The sequence below is a fragment of the Mercenaria mercenaria genome, chromosome 13 (genome assembly GCF_021730395.1).
Source record: "Mercenaria mercenaria strain notata chromosome 13, MADL_Memer_1, whole genome shotgun sequence".
In the NCBI taxonomy this organism is placed as follows: domain Eukaryota; kingdom Metazoa; phylum Mollusca; class Bivalvia; order Venerida; family Veneridae; genus Mercenaria; species Mercenaria mercenaria.
The window spans coordinates 74,099,827-74,123,458 of NC_069373.1; the positions used below are offsets into that span (position 1 = coordinate 74,099,827).

The following is a 23,632-nucleotide window of genomic DNA, read 5'->3' on the forward strand; positions in this document are numbered from 1 at the left end:
TGGTTACTCAGAGATATGATCTTGCACACAAGATGCTACAGACACTTAGTGAGTAGAACAGCTCTCACTATTCTTTGAATAGTTGAGCTTAAAAAAATTACTTTTAATACCTAAATAAATACATGTTACTTCTAATACCTAAATATGATATGTTACATTCTAAATCCCTATTTCACTGCATAATGGGAGACAGTGGTGTTGTGGGTAAAACATCAAACTCCATGTCTGGAGGATGCAGGGTCACATCACGATCAGAGCGGAACATGATTGCAGACTCTAGGATCCCTTTCCAAAGTGCATGTACAGGATAAAATCCTGGAAGCATGCAAATATCCAAGGTAAGTTGTGAAGATTTCTCTGCCATCAACGTAAATTGAATAAATTTTGACTATTTAACCTCAACTTTTCGGCTACATGTGCTAAAAATTTCAGCAAGTAAAGTGACGAGCTACTGTTGCTACTGTCATTTCACAGCTAATATTTCACTGTTAAACCTGTCGTTGGCATTTAAATTAACTGGCTTTAATGGAATTTCTGTGATGTATCAATAAAATGCATGTCTGCAAGCATTCTGCACAGGACATGAAAAATGCATCATGCGCTTGTGCCATTTGCTGCCACACAAGACAAATTGCTCGTCTAAATCGCCATGCCTCCCGTCACCACGGTAATTGTGACTTCCGAGTGTATGGATTGAAATAATTCATTCCCGCTATTGTCGTGTTTTAGTGAAAAGTTAAAATGGACAATACATCTTGCGGACAATTTGTAGAGTGACAATTGTCAAACACAGGCTGACCAATGGTCATTAAATGGTCACTGAGCACAAGTAATTAGAGCAAACAAGTGACACATCACATCACTAAATCAGAAATGATGACAACTCTTCCAATACATTTTTAATATCTTTTTGAGAAGTGTTCTGATTTATTTTTAATAAAATCAAGATTAATGTTATCCATAATTTCATATATTGTTTCTGTCCAGTTTTTTTCTATGAATTTTCAATAATATTATTACATGATTCTTTAAACAAATCAGCAGTCCATTATATAAATGTGTTACTGATCAGTCGTTAATTCAATACTGGTTTGACTGCTAAAGTCAAAACTTGAGAAAGAAACTTTGCAATTTATTTCTTATGTCATGTAATAAAACACATATTGAATGGTCTGCTGGTCTATAAGGCCTCTGTCATTATTATCATGACTATTGACCAGCAAGACATTCTGTAAGTGCAGGCTGAAAAGAACCCTAAATCCCGATTCTATAAATTCTTTTGTTCAGATAAATGACAGAATCTTTTTTTGAAAAACTGGAAGAGTGGTTTTGTGGAAAATATGCTGGCCCCTTTACCTGCAGGTCACTGTTTAAAACTCCACACATGTCAAAATAACTCGGGCCGCTTAGACTGGTGGTCACCAATTTAAACCCTGCAAAAGTCAGAACACCTCAAGCCGCTTCATCTTGCTGCCATGTACAGTTCTAAACCCCATGCTGCTTCATCAGGAGGTCACTGTTTTAAACCTAACAAGAGTCAAAACACGACAGGCCACTTCACCTGGAGGGTAGTATATCTGATGCTTCATCCAGAGATCATCCTTCTAAACGCCACATACATCAGGACTTTAACTCAGGCTACTTTACCCAGAGGTCACCGTATTAAATCTCACAAGAGTCAAAACACCTCAGGCCACATTACCAAGAGGTCTTCACAAAGTCATTGCACATGGCAGCACAGTTTTTAACTCCAAACATGTCCCCCACAGAAGTGTTGGTTTTGAACGCCACAAGAGTCATAGCACCACAGGCCTCTTCACCCAGAGGTCATTGTTCTAAACCCTGCTTGGGTATGAGTTACACCTCACGTTATTTCAACATTAAAGCACTATACTATCTAGTATTTTTTACCAAAAAGGGAAAGGACCTATAGTGTGACTCACATAAATTTATATCTCTCTTACTCTCTTTACAATAACGTCTTAGTAAATTAGTATAAACTTAATAAAATCAATCTGAAAACTGAGTCAGTAGCAAGGTTACCTAAACAATTTTCATGATTCATTAAAAGTCAATCATAAACTATACAAAATTCTATGTAGAAGTGTGATGAAACTGAAAACTGTTCAATTATCTGAAATTTACTACCATTTGAACAGACTTTTTATCGTAAAGAAATCATTTCCACCAATGATTTCCATAAATGAGTAATCACAGACGGACCTTAAGCGATAAAATTCTTCGCCATAAATGCAATTTTCTGCCATTTTTCTGCCAGCGATTAATCAAATTGACCATGTCTTAAAAAGGAAATAAACACAATCAGTGGCTATGACTCAAATATTTATACCAAAGGGTATGGTAGTGGCCCCTGATAGAATTTCTTCCTCCTGGCATAGAAACCTAAATTACAGGCCAGTTTTTCATCATTCTGGGAATGTGACAAACACTGATCAAATGTCAAAATAGGGAAAAATAAAAATTTGTATTAAGTTTGGAAATGACATTTTAATTCTATAAACTGTTGCTTAATTATCATAGTACATACAAAAGTTAATGAATGAGCGCATCTGGTGTAAAAAGCAAGAAAAAACACTAAAAATTCAACAAGTATATGGGAATTTTCAGTCTAAAATTGGGAAAAATCCCATCATTTTTTGCTTTAGGACTTCCGCCTGTTACTGGAGGTAATTTTATACATGAAAATAAAAAGCCAACATGTGCATGACCACAGTAATAACAAATACCTTCCACTTCAAAAGCAATCTCATATATGCATGTTATGCATTTGGACCAAGCAATACCTGCAAATGTCAACATTTTGAAAACGGACATCTACAAAGCAAAATTAATATATTTTACTAAGATTCAAAAATCATAAAACAACATTATTCATTCAAATACCAAATAAAGTAATACTAAATTCCTTCAATATTACTGATGATTTCTATTTCATGATAATGTATATTGTTTGTTTTTGGTTTGACGCTGTTTTTCAACAGTATTTCAGTTATGTAACAGCTGACAGTTAACCTATAACCGGTGTTCCTGGATTCTGTACCAGTACAAACCTGTTCACAGTAGCTGCCAACTTCCTCACATGAATCAGTTCTCTAAGTGGAGGACCAACAATTTCAGACACAATATCTTTTATCAAATTGTCACTGAGAACATAAGCCTCGCCCAGGGAACTCACAACCCCACCATCCCTATTGAGATAAGCTGATTATTATGATCTACAGGGTTTCTTTTATAGTAAGCATATACAAAATTGAATCGGTCAAGACAGACACAGTCACTCCGCCAATTTAAATTTTTAGTAATGCTAAACAGCTCAGTAACAGACTTTACCGTCCCCACATGTCCAGTCTCAATGTACATACATGTTTAAATAAATATCAGAAAGTTAAAGCTCACATCGACCTAAATAAATTTCTTAAGACTTTTAAAAAACTATTGCAATCCCTTTACACAATCAATATTTTCATTAGAGTGTTTTCCACATATTTAACAGACAATGAGTGTGCCTAATCGTAAGGACTTGCTGAATCACTTTATTTTTACTATTTTCACTTTTCTTTTCATTACTAACAAAAATCACTCAATAAATTTCAAAATTTTCAAAAATCAAGCATAAATCTGGTTGCAAGCCCCTTTAAAATAAATTATTAGTGAATTCAACTGCATAAAAATCAAAGAAATTAAAATCCTTTGATTTATCACTTTAAAAGGGATTAATTGATTACAAAATATGAAAACCATCAATGCCTAGACAATCTAAATCTTTTTCTGTCTATTAACTAAGTAATTTACGGTCATAACCACTCCATTTAAAATGTAAACAAAGACTCATAAAACTGCCCCCATAATTTTAAACGCTACAAGGTTCATTAAAATTTAAACAGATTCGATTGTTTTGTCGTGAACACTGTGACAGCCTAGACAGATTAAGAAATTTACGATTGTAAACATATGTGGGCATCTTGCGTCAAAAAAGCTGCGTATCAAATGCAACTGCATTTAATTGCACGCTATAGCCGCAGAAGCTGCGGTGATACTGCTGGCAAAATTTGCACTCACTAATTTCATACGCCTCGAAAACAGTAATCTGTGACTGTCATAAAATGCAGTAATTGCAACAAACTTGATAAATTTTCAAATAACTTTTTCAAGTTTCATAACTTTTGTTACCGTCAGCAGCTGTTATCTAGTACTGAAGATGTGCTTCTTGAAAGAACTTGAAAGAATTAATTAAAACGCCTTTTAGGTTTAACTGAAAGCAAAATTATTAAGTATATTTCCGCAGAAGTCACAATTTCACATGAACAGAGAAGGAAAAAAAAACAAGCGTACAATAAACATGTGACAACCTTTCCCTTCCCTTCTTCCCATAGGAGTAATGAGTAAATATTGCTTATAGCTACAGTCGGCATGCGTTAAGAAAAAACATATAATTATTTCAACACAAAGACATCAATGAATTTAAACAATGAGTAAATTTTGAATGCACACACATGCAAATAAATCACACCAACCTAGGTCACATTAAGAAATCCAAACAGGACCATCTTAACCCTAAAATGAATGGATTTTTGAGATCATGGCCTTAACAGATTAAGCAGGTGACTGTTCTACCCATGTCTCCGGGAACACCAAAGCTGGCTTAAGCCATCTCATACAATTTCACTGTCTAAACCGATGTGAACTAAATCCCGATTCTTCAGCGATAGCTTTGATATTTTAGCTGCATCGTCACAGTGGAATTAAGGTACTTTATTTCATATTGACATGTCACTGTATAATTACTATTACACTAGTGGTCTGGGTTCAAATCCTTTACGCAAAAGTCACAAAGAACAAACAACTACAAAGAATAACGTCAACACACAATACAATGACAAGTTAAAGAAAGGCAAATTTTTTTGGTAATACTGATAGCTTTGCACTTCCTGACTAGATTACAGACTTCCTTAAATTAATTCTAAATTAATTTAAACAAATAATTACTGCTTTAGTAACGCATTTTTTAAACATTCAATTTAGATTTTTGTCAATACTCTTAGAAAGAGATTTAAATTGCAAATTCCAAAAATAATCTCTAATGAAAAAATTGATTAAGGAAGACTAGCTATAGCACTATTCATTTCATACGCGGTAACTAACATCATTAGCATACTGTGTGAATATTTATAAAGAAATTTTTGTTTACGCAGTAATTACTTTTGTTGTCAATTATGTAATATTTTGATTATATTATCTGCTAAAAATCTTACCGCTAGGCCTCCCATGATATTAAATCCCAAAGAACCAGTGACCCGTTCCAGCACCAGCATAATGCTCTGATCGGAGCCACACTGAAATGTACAAAAATATTATGAAACTGGAAGGCAGATGTTGGAGACAAAATCGCTTAACTTTGTTGAGAATAATTAGCACAGAGTCTTTTAACACTTTTAAAAGACCTGCCCTTTGTGTTTCTTTTGATCTCTAATGGGATCAATAAGGTCCCTTAGATTAGGGAGTTCATGGAGAAATAAAGTATGAAGGTCATTAACATATCACTTTCAATAATGTTACAGAATTTTAATGTTTTTATGACCTTTATGGCCCTTAAAAGGTCACAGTACCAGCATAAAATTGCCAAGTCATTTAGATCAAGAAAAATTGCAGAAATATTACTATGTGACATTTTAAAGTGTCTTTGGCATAATAATTATACTTTCTATATTAATTCCAGAGGAAAGTGTTTTGGCCACACTTGGAAAATCAAAACACGATTATAAATATAGACTGCAATTAATCATATCTGTAAACATTGGAAATGAAAGTCTTGGTCTTTACAGCCTGTTTGTGCTGGTTCTATATGATCTTTAGACGAGGTTCAGGCGCAGTTTTGCTAAACTCTGCGGCAATGCCATCAAGCCTTTCGGTCAGTCCGGTGGTCTTTAGAGCCTGTTTGTGCTGGTTCTATATGATCTTTAGACGAGGTTCAAGCGCAGTTTTGCTAAACTCTGCAGCAATGCCATCAAGCCTTCCGGTCAGTCCAGTGGTCTTGGTTAGGCACAGTAGAAACCCTAGGCAAAATAACCTGAACCCACAACCTGGTGGTCATTAGTTTAGTACTCAAACTGTGAACTGTATGGTCTGAGTCAATAATCAAACTGGCATTACTATTATTATTATTATTACTATTATTATTATTATACCAGATTTATATAGCGCCCTTTTCATGATAAACACGTTCAAAGGCGCTTTACATATATCAAACGCAGCCACACAGGGTGCGAAATTCATCCTCTATTAGTACAGACACAGAGCGATCTGACCAGAGGGACAGAGTGAGATAAAGCCCCCAGAACAGATAGAGAGAAATCTTTTTAGATACAGGCCTGTCCGGCTAACTTAGCCTAGCTCTTTGCGAATAGACAGTCTGGTTTTTTAACATGCCTGGTATATAGCACCGATACACACGAAGCCATTTTCCTGTGAAGAACCAGTACAGGCCTCTTAGTTAGGTGGGAGACACTCAAGAGCATCTCAGAAATTTCCAGTGCCTAGACCGGGATTTGAACCCCAGACCTCTGGACTGACAGTCAAGCGTGTTACCACTAGACCACCGGCCCACCTAATGGTAAGTCAGACCACCCTATGAACATTGCAAACATCACATCCGTATAAAAGATATCAAAACAGTACTGTACAGACCATCCTGCCAATATGAAGGTGGATTTTGCTACTCTTCATGACAGTTATGTTCCAACAGAAATTTTTAAAACAAGTCTTAACTAAAAGGCAGTGGTTTTTTTTTCAGGTCTGTGGAAATGGTGACATGTGGTAAAAATCCCCTCGTAAGAAAATTGTATAATGTTACACTCTAGAGGAAAATGACTTCGAAGGTTTTTGTCCTGTGTATTAATGGGTATGATATAAATATTAAAACAAAAAGAAATATTCTATGTATATGTGATACCTGAAATATCGTTTATGGTATATATGTGATACCTGAAATATCGTTTATGGTATATATGTGATACCTGAAATATCGTTTATGGTATATATGCGGTATATATGTGATACCTGAAATATCATTTATGGTATATATGTGATACCTGAAATATCGTTTATGGTATATATGCGGTATATATGTGATACCTGAAATATCATTTATGGTATATATGTGATACCTGAAATATCGTTTATGGTATATATGTGGTATATATGTGATACCTGAAATATCATTTATGTCATCAATTGCATTGTGAGGGGCATAGAAGATGATTCCCTAACCCCTATGTACAAACTTATGGGGAGAACAAATGGGGTTACCATCTTGGCCTCAAAAAAAAAAAAAAAATTAAAAACAAAAAGAAAAAAAAGTGTTTTCTTTTTTTTTTCCTGAGGGAAATTTTTGTAAAAAAATTGGGGGAAAAATATACTTTTTGAAGGGGAAAAAGGCAAAATTTTGGCTCCAAAAAACACTGGAAGGCATATAAAGTTAAATTTTAACATAAATCTACTTTTCAGTTCTGATACAATTACCATTTTATAACAGAATTATGTTTCAATATGGTGGTGATTCTATCGAGATGAGCCTATTTAAAACAGCTTTACTAATCATGCTAGCTTTATTTCAATTTTCATATTTCCCAGAATCCCTCTTGGGTGCATCCTTCCTGAATTATAATGATTATCATATCTCTGAGCCAGTTCATTGTAAAATAATATTTGCTTGTCATTTTTTATACCTCTTAATTCTTAAAGCTGTCTATCAAAGGTTTAACAAATAAAATCAAAGCATAAAGTTAATTAGCGACTTTAGCATCATTCTGATCCTTTGGGGTAATAACTCTCTTTGAAGGAGTACAAGGAATAAACATGTTAATTAGATGCATCGTCAAAATTAGGCCTTCGGATTTCATAGGCTTTGACATATAATACCACTGGTGTGTATAGCTGTCAATCCGGTGATACCAGACAATTTACCAAATAAGGATTCAATTATGACCATAGACAATTAGATTAGTCCAGTTTTTCCTTGGAATCTAAAAGAACAAAGTGTAGAAGCCTGGTCTGCTTATCAATTCTTTACGAAAAGGTCATAAATGTCAGATTAGCACTGGAATATGCAGATTTATAGAGATTCATGTTTATAAAGAAAATATAACAACCAATATCTGTAATTAGTGCTACTGATTGAAGAACTATGATTCTATACAGTATCGGCAAGCCTTGGGTAGGCTATTTACTCGTTTAGTCTTTTCAATACATGTCTATTCTTTGCAAGACAGATTTTCATCTATATTGTGCATTTAATGTGTTGCAGGTTGTATGTTACAGTATGTATATAGATGATACAAAAGTCTTCAGAAATGAATCTGTAGATATTCTTGTATTCAACATTAGCATAAAGTTCCCAATCTTAGTGATTTCTAATTCAACATTTTTGTTCAGTTCCTGGTGCTATGAAGTATTCGTTACCTCTCGTGAAAATACTCAAACCTACTGTGATCACAGTCGTAGCCAGCACAATCCAGTGCTGTAGCCAGACACAAATTTTAACCGAGGCAATCTAGGGGGTCCGGGGGCATACCCTCCCCCCTGGAACATTTGTCCCCAGGAAGGCTCTTGTGCATTCTGGAGCCCTCTCAGACTGTGTTATATAACAGTTAAAATCGTCCTTTTAGCCCTATTTATCACAGTTCTACTTTCATACTTTAAGAAAGAAATATTGATAACAAGGATATTTGGGGATATGGTCGGATACAATCATTTTTGTAACTAAAATGCAATAAAATCAGAAAACCAGCAATAAAGACATACAAGAACATGTATTCATCAGTTTACTAGTAGTTTATTAGTTTATATAGGCCGAGATGTGGTAGGTACGGGAGGGAGCTCTGTCCATGTTGTGTGGGAGGGGGGTGGGGGGTGGGGTCAGGGGATCTCCCCATAGAAATTTTTGAAATACAGGTAGGAAATGGTGGTCTCTGGTGCATTTTTCGGTCTAAAGTTTAAGGTATGGTGGGGATTTCCCCCTCATTTTAGTGGGGCCAGTGGGCTTTCTTCCTGGAAAATTTTGAAATACAGATTCGAAATGGTGGCCTATGGTGCATTTTTTTGTCTTGATTATGAGGTACTGTAGTGGGTCCAATTTAGGGGCCTCTCTCGCTGAATAGAACTGAAATACAGGTATGGTCTAGATTTTAAAGTATGGGAGGGTGTTTCCCCATCATTGTATTGGGGTCAGGGGGCTCTCTTCCTGGAAAATTTTGAAATACAGATATGAAATGGTGGTGCATTGTTTGGTGTAAATGTTTAGGTACTGAATGGGAAACCCTCTCGTGTTAGAGGGGTTAGTGGGCTCTCTCACTTGAAAAAAATGAAATACAGATATAAAGTGGTGGCTTCTTGTGCATTTTATAGTCTTAAGTTTAAGGTATAGGAGTACCCTCATTTTAGTGGGGTCAGGGGACTCTTCCCCTGGAAAATTGTGAAATATCGGTATGAAATAGTGGCCACTGGTGCGTATTGGGTTTTAAATTTGATAATAAACAATTGGGTTTAACTTTGATGAGTATAGGTCACTTAAAAGCAAAATGGGGATGGGGCAAGGGCCTGGCATGGCTATCAATATATCTTCTAGGATTTCTACCTCACCTTGCCTCATGGAATTAATGAGGCAAATGATATTCTGATATATTCTATTCATATTAATATACTTTTTTGAAGTTTTGTAACTGTATTTTTCATCAGTGTGATAGGTCTATACTTTTTACTTTTTTTTTTGGCTCCTCAAATTTTAACCGAGGCAGCTGCCTCGGTTTGCCTCAGTGTGGCTACGGCGCTGCAATCTGAAATGGTACTGATGTGACATTCAGCAAGATTGGGACAGTTTTATGGCGAGATCTTCCAGATAGAAAAAATCAAGACTTCATTTTGTGCAACTCAACATATATACCCGAGGGCCGAATTATGCTCATTCATTGTGGACTGCCCTTTCAATGAACTCATAGTAATAAATAAATTTAGTATCTGCTTCCCTCCTTACTCTAGTACACCCACGAACTATTTCAATATTCATTTTTCGGCCTTTATATAATGTACCGTACAGCGCGCTTTCTACTTTAAAAAAAAAATACCACTAACTTTCTCAAAGACGAAATATTTGGCAAAATAATGTGAAGGCGCACTTGTATACAGGCAGCTAAGCGCCTGGTACACTACTGTTTCTTTACTTGGAACAAAATACAGTGCTTCTTTACTGGGAATCTTTTTACCACTGCATTTTCCCGCCATATGTCAAAACACTACTTCAACGGGAAAAACAAAGATATTCCGATTTCCCTGCAAATGTCGTATCAACTTAAGGGTAAACAACTCTGTAATTTATCAATTATCTATCAATTGAGTTGGGCTGAGAGCGTTACTACGACTTCGTGTAAAGCGTAGCGGGACATTTGTCATAGGTCATTATAAATTTCACTGAAATTAAAATGAAATGTACTTCTATTCCAGCAATGGGAATCTTTTGGAAATATTTTTTTCACACAAGTCGCTGTTTATTAAAAATCTATGTTCTTACTCTGATAAGAAAAGATCAAAAGAATTATAAAGAAGTGACTACCTCTTAAATAATGACAGTGTTTAATGTTAAGCCTATTTTATTCGTATCCCTTCAGAAAACAAGACACATTCCGATTGTTTGCAAAACCGCCCTCCACTGTACTCGGACATTAAAGGAGATCAAAGACGAATTTTTACATAAACAGGTTCATAAAGACAAATGATTTTGTCGTAAATAACCCACAGTTTTCTACACGAACGAGACTTTTCCATCTCTTAAGAACAGGAAGAAGTGCTGAAGGCGTCGGAGCACTATCTTTTAACTTGGTCCCTCAAATGCAACTGCACCTTTCCTAGCATGTTTATGTCACGCATAAAGTGAAAACAAACTAATTTAATGATCTCTAAAGATCTGTTGACTATATCTCTTATAAATACACTCGTGCATGATGCAGGTTTTATTTTTTATTTTTTATCTCTGCCCATTTCATAGGTCGATGTAAAATCTGTAATGTCCCGAGACCAGTCTCAAAACTTTATCATCTGAGATCGATGCTGAAATTCATCAGTGACGTGGCTGTCTAACACCAGTATGATAACCTTACCCGCGATTGGTCAATTTCAAAAATGTGCTAAGAATTAGCCAGCCATGCTAAATAAAATGTATGACTGTCATGACTGTGTACATGACTGCATGTTGCTTGAGGATCGATGAAAGAGTATGTATGATGTTTAATTAAAATGAAATAAATTTCGTGTATACCCTTAAATACTTCGGATCCGAGAGGGGATTGACTTAAGGGCATAAGCACCACGTATTACTTGTTTAGGATGTGTGTGACTATCTTTCCATTGTAGGAAATGAGAAGAGACAAGACCATTAGACTTTTCTTTGATACGATATGAAATATGTACTTCGTAATTGCATTATTACAGATTTCAAATGAATCAGAAAATATCAATTTATACTATCAAGTTTTCAGACTCTTTGATCCTGTCCAATGTAAAAAAGCTGTAGATGACACACGGATAAACTCTGAATAAAGATTATATTAAGATAAATGTTGGTAAGATAACTGACAGAATGTCAGTGTTAACGCACGTGCTCTCGAGCATAATTCAGGGTTTTCTCTTCTATAGTTGAGGACAAACCTATATTCCACAATGTCAGATGAAGATAAGTTTTGGTATCTTCGGAATTTCGGCGGCTTGACAAGATAAGAGACAGCATGTCTGTATTACGCACGTGCTCTTATACACACAATGCTCGTGTTTTCGCTTTCATGAAAGACGTAAGTCCGCATAGTTTTTTCACGATTCGATCTAAAGGACGCTTAGTTGTTTCAGTAATATTATCCTTTAATTCCCCCCTCCCACCACCCCACCGGCACCACAACGCGAACATATTCCGGTGTGCAATGGTGGACCGTTAAAGCCTGTTCGCATAGTTCTGTTTATCTTTTTTATTAAGACATTCTGCTATCATTTTCAAACAGTGGACATTTAGGCACGAGGACTAATTGTGAAACTTGCAGCGAATATATTAAGGCGATCTATTACTAGTATAATGTTGCCTAATTAAGTCAGCAGAAAATGTTCTTGACCTCCCATCTCAAACAAACCAGAACCGTTTTCTTTAATACAGTTAAACAATTTCTTTCTACAGACCATTCTTAGGAAATGAAACCTAGCCTTTGATAACGTATGATACATTTGACTTCGTTTGATAGATAAAAAAGAAAATGGTGACATTTCAAGACGGCTGGTATACAGCAAGTCAGATGAAAGAAATCGAAATCAGCTCATATACCACCCTATAGATGCCACACCGGTTCTTTAGGCCAAGGGGAGTCACATTTATCAAAATTATCATCGGCACTTTCTTTCACAAATGCCGGTTAATGTGAGAAATTCATTCATTAGCCACACGTTATCTCAACGGTAAAAGTGATATGGGGTTTTAGCTTTAAATGCGTAAATATGCCTTGTTTCTTTCATATGGTCATAAATCAGCGTTTTTATATGTACCTATGTCAGACTAGCAATAAGCTTGGGTGAGAAATAACACTTCATAAACCTTGATCTGGCTCCTGTTTTGATATGCTGAATTGCTAGCCATAATCATATATCAGCGAAACCCTTCAGAATGTATTCTCTCAGGACAGGATCGACGTGGGGGTTTCTCAATGAAAAGTATTAGAAAATTTTCTCTGTCACGCAAATGAGAGCAAAGTGGTATAAAAGGAGTTTTTTGTGTAAATATAGGTACGGTATTATCCCGAATTTGATTAAAGATCTAGATTGCATGAGGTAATACATTAATACAAGCATACTGTATCGCGAACCAAGACATATACCTTATCTCCAGAAAAAACTTAACTATTGATAAATAAAATTAGAATAAAGGGTCAAAACTTAAGTTAATGGTGTTGGGCATATAAAAGGTATCTTTCCCTCAATTTTAAAGCCTAATCAATGTTGGTTGGCCTATTTATACAAACATCGGAAAAAAAAAGATGTTCCGTCGTGAAAAAAAGGTATAATTATTTCGCAATATTATCATCTCCCAGAAACATAAGTGGTTAAAGCCAATGGTTAAGATTTAAACTCGTTAAACAGTCGTTCATTACGCTAATTAGTATGAACAACTGAGGCGGATTCCGACGTTGCACGAGAAAGCGTAGAAACGGGCGCGCGATTATCACAACGTGTTGTCATCATCAAAAGCACGTAGTTGTACCCTCGCGAGAATAAATGAGACTTGCGGTGAATGAACCTCCTAAAATAGCGATTTATTAAACTGAGGTTCTCATTTTTTTTTTCAAAATGTCAAAAATGTTGCTAATACTTTAAGACGTAACGACATGGCTTTGTTGCTAATTTAAAACAACACGCAAATGAAAACAATGCGGGCCTTATACAAGACACTGTCATTTGGATAATTACGAACTGTTCACATTGTATATGATGTAAATTTTGCTCAAAAACAATTATACAGCGACGAAACGTATCTGTTCATAAACAAGAGCTGTCGGAGGACAGCAACGCTCGACTATTCAACAGCCTTGTCAATTGAATGAATACAAAAGTCGATAAAAAGGGGCATAATTTTGTAAAAATGGGAAAAAGGGTTATGGAACCTTCACAGAGCTTATCAGCTCATAAAATGAACACGTGTGTTAAGTTTCAATCCTTTCCCATAAGTAGATACTGAAATACCAGCTTACATACAAAAACTTAACCAAAAACTGCAAAGTCGAAAAGGGGCATAATTTTGAAAAAATTGCAAAGTAGAGTTATGGGACCTACACAGTGCATGTCAGATCATGACAGTGAACAAGTGTGTAAGGTTACAATCCATTCCCATTAGTGGGTACTGAGATACCAGCTTACATACAAAACCTTAACCAAGAATTTCTAAGTCGAAAAGGGGACATAATTTTGTAAAAATGCAAAATATCGTTATGGAACCTGTGCAATGTAGGTCAGTTTATCACAGTGAATAAGTGTGTGAAGTTTCAATCCATTCCCACGAGTGGTTACTGAGATACCAGCTTACATACAAAACCTTAACCAAGAATTTCTAAGTCGAAAAGGGGACATAATTTTGTAAAAATGCAAAATATCGTTATGGAACCTGTGCAATGTAGGTCAGTTTATCACAGTGAATAAGTGTGTGAAGTTTCAATCCATTCCCACAAGTGGTTACTGAGATACCAGCTTACATACAAAACCTTAACCAAGAATTTCTAAGTCGAAAAAGGGGCATAATTTTGTAAAAAAGCAAAATAGAGTTATGGAACCTGCGCAATGTAGGTCAGTTTATCATAGTGAATAAGTGTGTGAAGTTTCAATCCATTCCCACCAGTGGTTACTGAGATACCAGCTTACATACAAAACCTTAACCAAATCGGGACGCCGACGCCGACGCCGACGCATGGGTGAGTCCAATAGCTCTACTATTCTTTGAATAGTCGAGCTAAAAAGGGTAAGACAGTTTTTTTTTCCAGGTATGATACTGACTCGCCGATCTGCAATCATTTTTCATTCATGATATATGAAGCAAAACATTCCAGTGATTTAATAGACAGGTACCATATGGTAATTCAGTTTGTAATTGAAAGTGAATACACAACAATTATATAAGAGCCCTTGAATACGTTAACATCTCTGCAATGACAAATATTTCTGTCGTGTGCCCATACTTGATACCTGGCGTTTGTAAACATTACAGATAGCGGAACGGTCCGTATCCTACTGTGTTTTCATGTTTACAGTTACTTTGCCTTTATTGGACTAAAGAAGAAAATAATCTCTCTGGTTTTCGCGTGATTATTGTGCCCAAACTTCCAGAGTCCTTTGGTGCATTTCCTTACGACTGACCACAAAGACATAGGTTAAAGGTCAGATATTTTAAGAGGCAACACTGGCTCAGTGGTTGAGATCCCTGACAAAGCATTTGCCCATTACCACGGTTGGCTCGAGCCTCATCAGGTTTGAATTGTTTAGTCTGATGAAAGCACCCAAGCGGCTCGTGGGAGGACTTGGTCCTATATAGGTGAATGCCCGTGCCGAAAGGAACATTTAAAAAAAAAATCTAAAGTCGTTCCTTTTGATTAACAATTACCAATACCTTGAATATAACCTCTTCCCAAAGTGGACACATGGGCGAAAGATTCTTCAAAAAAGTATTTACACTCCCAGTTTGAAACGTTTTATTCTGAAACCAAAAATAGTCACGTTACCTGGCTATTGCAATTGTTGTTATTTCCAGAAGCTAAACGGCTTTCAAAATCTCTAATCTGGTTGATAAACTTTAACCCCTGCATTTGACTTCGCTTCTGTAGACACGATATTTGGGATAATAGTTCCTTCTCCCTGGCTCTGAATTGATCTCGCAGACGACCCAGTTCGTTTTCTAATTTCTGCACGTGGTTTTCGTGCTCAGTGACACGTGCTTTTAACGATTCAACGCAATCGTGTTTTTCAGCGTCTGTGTGTAATAAAATTGTGTCACAACCTAATTTACATATTCCGACAGGCCTATAGTCACAATCATGGACTTCATGCCCGGCCTGGTCTTTCAATAAAACACTTACACCACAACCCTTATTCCTACAAACTGCCGGACGAGAATCGCATTCTTTAACATGTTTCATAAAATCCCTTAAGCGTACTTCAAGTTTACATCCATTTTCTTTATATTCACATTTCACTTTCATGTTAAGGACAAGTTCCCTTAATGCTAACACGTTATCCAAATCTCCCGTGTTCAAAGACCGGCACTTGAACGGACAGCACCCGTGTTTTACAGCCCACGGTAGTATACATCCAGAACAGAACACGTGAGAGCAAGGAGTTTGAACGGGGTTATCAAGTACAAGTCGACACAGAGAGCATTTCCGATCTTCAGACACCTTACTCACAAACCGGTCCGTATCAAACCCCATTTTTACGCTCTGTCAAAAATAACGGTTTCTACGCTTCGTTAGATTTTAAGACATGCATGCTATGCATCTTCTTTCTAACGCGCACACGCGCTGTGGAAATTAATCACCCATTCCTATACTGACATTTGAACAAAACCGGTCATCCACCACCACAGTGATGCGTCCAAAATGAAGGATTTTATTATTTCCAATTACAGTTATTTTTATGTTTTATTATATTAAAATGCAATTTTTAACCAAAACAGAATCCATTTAAATCATGAATACGCCATAAAGCACACATTTATGTTATATTAATGCATTTTCAATCCATTAAATTGCAAAACTGTATAATTTGAGTCAAACTTCCTTCCGTGTCGTATTCGGTGACATTGAATGGGATATCGCCCATTAACGGTATGTTTAAATACCATACAAAAGTCTGCGTTATCGGCCGCCGCATTATCACGGAGCTGTGTACGGCGTTATATGTCCTCTATCGGTCGTATCGGAATTTTGACCAACTGGTCATTTTATGAAACTTTTTAAAAGAAGAAAAGAAAGGAAACATTAGCTGACTTTGTAACGGCAATTCTTAAACAAATGGTTATTGTGCAAACCAGGCTTTTAAGATGGAGAATCAAAGGACAAAATCTCTGCAAGATGGTATTTTACGCACGACAAGCTTTTAGAAAAAGACATCCTTTATTTAAACATTTCTGTTTGTACCTATGCATATCTTCCTTTCATTTGGCGATGGAAGGTGAAAAGCTTACTTCTGGAAAAGAGCTATAACCATATTTTTCTTGTACCGTACTAAATGTATTGTTTTCAGTTCACTGACAAACTGTCTGGGAACCAAAATCGATGGTAATTACGTCTGGACTGACTGATTATTGTCTATAATGTTATCTAGACATTGTTTTCTCTGTCTATAAAACGTGTACGCAAAATTGTAGTATATACTATACAAAATCTGATTTTGAAAATAATTTCGAACAATATTCATGCTTGGTCCGAGGTAATTTTTACCCGCTCAAACCTTGTTGGAATACTTTTTTTAAGCCTGGGAGCCAACCAGAAGGCATACGAAAAGTTATTGGTTCTACCGTGAGATGTACCATGTCTACAAATAAAAGCCATTATCACTGATCAGAGGTTCTATATAGTCACAGGGCGAACCTCGGTAGACCATTGGTATGCAAGGTGCGACATAATCCTGACACGAACCAAGGTAGATCTCGTTTTTTTTTCGAGGCATGACATAGTCCCCGTAGGTCACAGCTATGCGTGGTGCAACATAGTCTCGACATGAACAATATGGTCCCGTAGCCCACTGAGTTTCGAGGTGCGAGATAGTACCGAAACGAACCGCGGAAGACCTCTGACCACATTTGTTTTCTCCATTTTCTCTTTATCAACCTTTTGTGCCCTTCAAGCTACCTATTTCTTTTCTTTTTAATTTTGATTACTTAAGGATTGAATTTTAATTGTTTAGGTATTTATTGGGAATGACTGTCTCAAAGAACAAACAAAATCATACGTACATGGCACAAGTCGGTTTCGTTTGATGTGCCGCATGGTCAATATTTCCATTTAAGATAAAGGTATGTTTGTTCTTGAATCATCAATATTTGTCAATGTTTTTAGAATTTGTATGATAAGTCAAGCAGGTGCTAAAATTGTCCAGATAGGAAATCTTTTAGTGATCAATTAATTATATTGACCAGTTAAATATAAATTTTCTTATCAAATTATATATTATACTGCTTACTTCAGCGAGTTTTCATTTTAGATACGATTGGTGATTCAACATAGGGCTACGGCACTTTCAGGAGTAGTACCAGTGACCTATATCTAGCAGAGAGATGCATATACACGAGTATTGGAGCTGGGTTGAAAAAATATGATAGATTGATGACCCCTTCCCCTGTTTTCATCTCAAATCAAGCCAAAATAGTATATACATAGTGAAATGTATGTCCCTTTTATTACAATCTGAGGTATATATCATTTGAAAGGAGGTCATAGTTCTGTATAAGTTTTACATTTTGGTTTATTTTTGGATGAACGTACTAGTGTTTTTATCTTTAGGTCTACTGACATATTTTTTTCATCATAATCAGAACATCATATGAATTAATAGCAAATACCCCCTATCACCCTCAACACAAATCTTGGATATTTCGATATGTGAAAAGATTGTCTCATCGTGACTTTTCAGTCTTACCGGCTGTAAATAAACAGATAAATATATACTACCAACAGGCTGTGCCGACGAGGAAGAAATAATTCATTTTAAAGAATAAATCGAAAAATTCTCACGGTTAATCTAATGTATTTTGTTCACATGATTTATTACCGTCTGCTGCAGCGCGCGCTTACATTTCGTCTTTTTGGCATGCGCGTGACGCGCGCTGATCGGACACATGACAACACGAAGCGTGTTATTTGAGTTGAAATGAGTCCTACAGAAGATTCCGAAATAAAAAGAACACGCCAAAGGTCACAGTAATGCCAAACATCACTACTTTATAAATCACAAAGTTGACCCGACCGTGACACATTTATATATTGTGGAGACACTTTGATCATATTTAATTTCAAGTTGTACAAACGTTCACATCACCAATTTCTTTATATAACTCATCCATATACTTGCTGGTCAACAGTAGAAGCGCTACCAGATTCGTAGTTTTGACTACTCGTACTAACCGGCAAATCATTCAATAAATGTTTTATTACATGACTGCAGAAATAAATTTCGACGTTTTCTTTTTCTGCAGTGTTGACTTTAGCCCTCAAACTTGTGTTGTTAATGGCTTGCTGTGGACCGGTGATTTATTTAAAGGAGTAAGGAGTGAAGTATATAGGTAGCACAACATTTACAGAATAAGCGTAAAACATGTTTTATGCCACTGATAAGAACAATAGAATTTAGCAAAATAAGATTTACTTTAATCGAAACTAAAATTTAAAGATAGATCTACAAAAACTCATAACATTTTTTTCTAAATCATAGTTATATTAAAATTTTCATCTCTTGTCAGTTTGTCATTTTTTTCTGAACAGGCAGTACTGAATGTACTTACAACTTAATTTGTTAAAATTCTGTTCTAAAAATCTAACTTATTTCTATCATCTAACCAAATAGCCACATACGTCTTAACTCTGTATTGCCATTTAAGTACCCGCTATTATTGCAACCCGAGGAACTAGTGACTTTTCCAACTTTTTAAACGGACAGTTACACTTCGCTGCTCCTTGGTCTCAGAACAGGCTACCGTCCCCTTCCTGTTTCGGTCGTTTTTGTATTGTACTTTTGTGTACTTTGCATGTAGTATGTATTTATAACGACGGCGGCTTGTGGCAAAATACTTTATCTTTGTAATTATCATTAGTATTTCTATGAATAATATATTGTTATCATATTGTGGAATACTGCAAACCATTACTGAATAGTATGTTGATATAAATATTAGGGTCCAAACATTTAGCTATTTGTCACATGTCATTTTTGAGACCAGCCGCATCGAGAATCAGAAAAAAAACCCGCTCAGCATCTGATAACCTGACGGTCAATTTGTATGTAGTCCCGCGTGTGACCAAATCCCGCGTGCGACAAAATCCAGTTACCATAATTATTTCCGCAAACGTGTCATTAACCGCCTGTTTTTCAGAAATATTAGCAAGACCCTATATTAAGTCTGAATCGAGAAGACACTCTGACAAGGTTTGCACAGTATGTTAAGTTTGTTCAAAATTTAAAACTTTTTCTAAAATAATATAAATTTATGCATATTTTCGGCGCCTTGTTTTAATTTGACTTAAGCTGGTCGAAAAAAGCCTACTTTAACGTCTAAAGAATGACACAGTTAAAGAGTAGCTGGCAATGTTCGGTTAGTAGGCTAGTCACGAAACAGTTAGAAGGCTCACTAAAGCTGGGCTTTCATTTTCGTCTTACCTAATATTGCCAACTACTGCTCATGCAACTCTTTATCATTTCCTAAAATAATTTAGATTATTCAGCTATTATTTCACCATAACACATGTGCCTTAAAGCATTTGACTAGATGGGTGTCCATGAAACTTGAAACACTAGTGTCCACTCTTATTAACACTGTACGGTAATACTGTACTTGTTGACAATGCAAGGCTAAGTTAACTTTCATATTACCTAGGGATGGGAGAGGGGGCATAGAGGATTAATTCAAAATAAAACCCACTATGCCCAATTCACATCAATAACAACATTCCTATAAAGTTTCATGACTGTAAGCCAAACATATTTTGAGATATGTGCAACACAAACTTTTAAGACCTTAACGTATGATCTTCTTTGCTACGTTAAGGACCATACCTCTGTCTTCCTTAGAGAAACCTCAAACAAAAGCCCAGCTGCACAGCAGCATATGCTAAATATTATTCGTATACGGTTTCATGACTCTGTGTATACTTTTTGAGATATGTGAGACAAAAGTTTTAAGGCCTGTTTTTATGCTCTCTCCCCCACCCACCACCACACACACACATTTATGTTGGGGCATAAAGCGTTGCCGCTGTCCGTACGTCTCGAAATCGTGTGTGTCTAACTCCTCCCATAATATTAGACTGATTTTCTTCAAACGTTTACATGTGAACAAACTAGATGTGCTGATGACCATAAAGGAAGGATTTTTGCTGTGACTATTTCACTGCAGTTACGGCCCTTTGGTAGTTTTGCTATATAGAATATAGATAAAAATCTGGTGTGTCTAACTCCTCCCACATTATTAGCCTGATTTGCTTCAAACTCACAGATGAACAAGCTTGATGTGCAGATGATAAAGGAAGAATTTTTTTCTGTGAATATGTTTACTAGAGTTACGGCCCTTTGATAGTTTTTGCTATAGTATTTGGAGGCACATCCGTGTCCTATGGACACAATTCTAGTGCATATTTTTTGTCTTATGTACTGGACTGAGTAAAATCCGAAACAAAACTACAAGTGCACAATTCCGCATGCAGAATAATAAAACCATGAAGTTTGATGACTCTAATTGAAACACTTTTTGAAATATGCACGACATCATGTTCGGATACTAACAAAGGCAAAGATAAATGCCCCCTCCTCACCCCAAAAGAAAACTTTGGGGAGGAGTGAGTAAATGAGTGGGAATAAGTGGGTACAAAAACTGTTATATAATGCCTTCTATAAAGCAAAGATAATTAAAACAGAGAAGAGAGACGAGAGCTTGTTGGGAATTTTTTTGAAGGAACCCCCCGTCTCGATGTGAAAAATACTCATTGGCACGATATTCAGACCTTATTAATCCAAACAAGGGCACCGTAAATGTTGATTGTTTTGTCAACAAATTATTCATTAATCAAATCTCAACGGCGGTGTCCTTTGATGTGTCTTAATTAATACTGACAGGTGGACAGATGGCCAGTTGTAGTTCTATGTCCTGCCCACGGTCCGGCTAACGTCAATGTCAATTATATCAACCACAGACCGCTGTCCTAATAGCGCTGTTATCATTCTCAAGAACACTAAAGATCCTAGATCACGTACATATTGAGCATTGAAAATTTAACTTCTTCTTTCAGGCTGATCTTGAGTTCTTGAAATTTAATTATCGGAAATGTCGTTCTCTTGATGCAGCTTGCGGATGGAGATGAAAGTCATCCCAGTTAAGGTGTTGGACCCATAACAGTAATGTTTACGAAATGGTATTTACTAGGTATATTCTTAAAGTTGGCTGTGTTTTGCATTGTGTTGCAAATTTTAAACAACTTTTACCGTGCCGCTTTTTATAAATTTTGTATAATTCATGGTATTTCCACTAGCTCAAGTATAGACAAATTGCAAAGTGATGGCCACTGTCCAAAACGTTTGCAGAGAATTCATTTTACCATTAATTTTGATAAAAGAAACACCAAACTATTGGTAAACAATAATAAAACACAAAATAAAACTGTCAATATCATTGTTTCTAGGGTGCCTCAAGTAAACGGTTTCATGAGACAGAATTCTAACTCCAACATTGGAAAATTATGGTCGAGTCCTGTGGGACTGTTTTAAATTTTGCCCACTTCATTCAAATCTTGGGGCAGAAGTAAAACCTACCTACATTTCTTCCACAATTTGTAATCTAAAGAGTTAAGGCAAAATAGAGAACTTCTATCGCATGTAACTCAGTATTTTTAAAGATGTCTAACTCTGTCCCCTTCTGTTTCAGAGGTAAATTCACTTTGAACAGCAAGAAATTGCTTTTCAAATGTCAAATTTTCACTTGTACAATAAATCAATAATAAGTCTTGAAAAAAGTAAAACTTACTAGGAAAATAAGGGGAAAAAATTTGGTCCCAGTTAGGCTTGAACCTACGCACCCCTGAAAAGTAGGTTTACTGTCGCTTCAAATTACGGGTCTTCAGTTTGTATTAACATTAAAAGTAAAGGGAAACAACTAAAACGAATAAAGATAATATTAAAACCTCTTTATTACCCCCCTTAGAAGAAAAAGTATTGCACGTTGTAGAATAGAATGTGTTTTAAATATAATACAAAGTATACTAAGAAAAAAAATGTTGAGTCATTTATGGCATTCCTAATCCGAAAATTTCGCATTTATGCACGAGTTTTAGATCAACTTTTCAAACGACCTAACTTATAAATGGTAACTGAACGTTTCCTTTAATGTGTGTCAGGCATGGATTCATATCTTTTTTCTTCACCGCGTTTTTCTTTCTTTCTTCTGTGAGATTTATTTTCTCGAATGGATTTTAAACTCCCACGGGATATTTTTCTCAAATTAGGAGAAAGGGGATTCCTTTACCGCCGATGGGTTTTAATCTTTCCCACTTGCATATTTCTCTTGCGGAATATTTCTCTAGTGTTTTTTTTTCTAACACGAGTTTCTCCAATGAGGGCTTTGCTCTTAACTTCTTTTTATGCCCCCGAAGGGAGGCATATTAGTTTTCAACTGTCTGTCCTTTCGTTCGTTAGTTAGTTCCTTAGTCACAACGTTAACTTTTTGCATGAAAGCACTTTACTCGCGAACCACTGCACCCAGGACCTTCAAACTTCACATGCTGATAGTACTTATTGAGTATACCATCCCTACTGACTTTGGGGTTACCAGGTTAGAGGTCAAGGTCACAGCGGCCAACGTTATCTTTCTACATGAAGGCCTTTTACTTGCGAACCACTGCACCTAGGATCTTCAAACTTCACATGCTGATAGTACTTATTAAGTACACCATCCCTACTGACTTTGGGGTCACCAAGTCAAAGGTCAAGGTCACAGGGGCCAACGTTAACTTTTTGCATGAAGGCACTTTACTTGCGAACCACTGCACCCAGGACCTTCAAACTTCACATGCTGATAGTACTTATTGAGTACACCACCTCTACTGACTTTGGAATCACCAGGTCAAAGGTCAAGGTCACAGGGGCCAACGTTAACCTTTTGCATGAAGGCACTTTACTCGCGAACCACTTCACCTAGGACCTTCAAACTTCACATGCTGATAGTACTTATTGAGTACACTATCTCTACTGACTTTGGGGTCACCAAGTCAAAGGTCAAGGTCACAGGGGCCAACGTTAACTTTTTGGATGAAGGCACTTTACTCGCGAACCACTTCACCCAGGACCT

At 36.3% G+C, this 23,632-nt stretch overlaps 1 protein-coding gene across 1 annotated transcript in view; it reads right to left on the bottom strand.

Moving 5' to 3' along the window:
* The window catches only part of LOC128548020 (E3 ubiquitin-protein ligase PDZRN3-like), a 233,718-nt gene extending 217,346 nt beyond the window's left edge, over nt 1–16,372 (bottom strand). Inside the window, exons 1-2 of the mRNA XM_053522279.1 lie at nt 15,309–16,372; nt 5,274–5,354 (exon numbers count right to left, since the gene is read on the bottom strand). Of these exons, the coding sequence (XP_053378254.1) occupies nt 5,274–5,354; nt 15,309–16,013 (786 nt within the window). The 5' untranslated portion in view covers nt 16,014–16,372. The remainder of the gene's footprint in view (nt 1–5,273; nt 5,355–15,308) is intronic.
* Nucleotides 16,373–23,632: the final 7,260 nt, after the last annotated feature.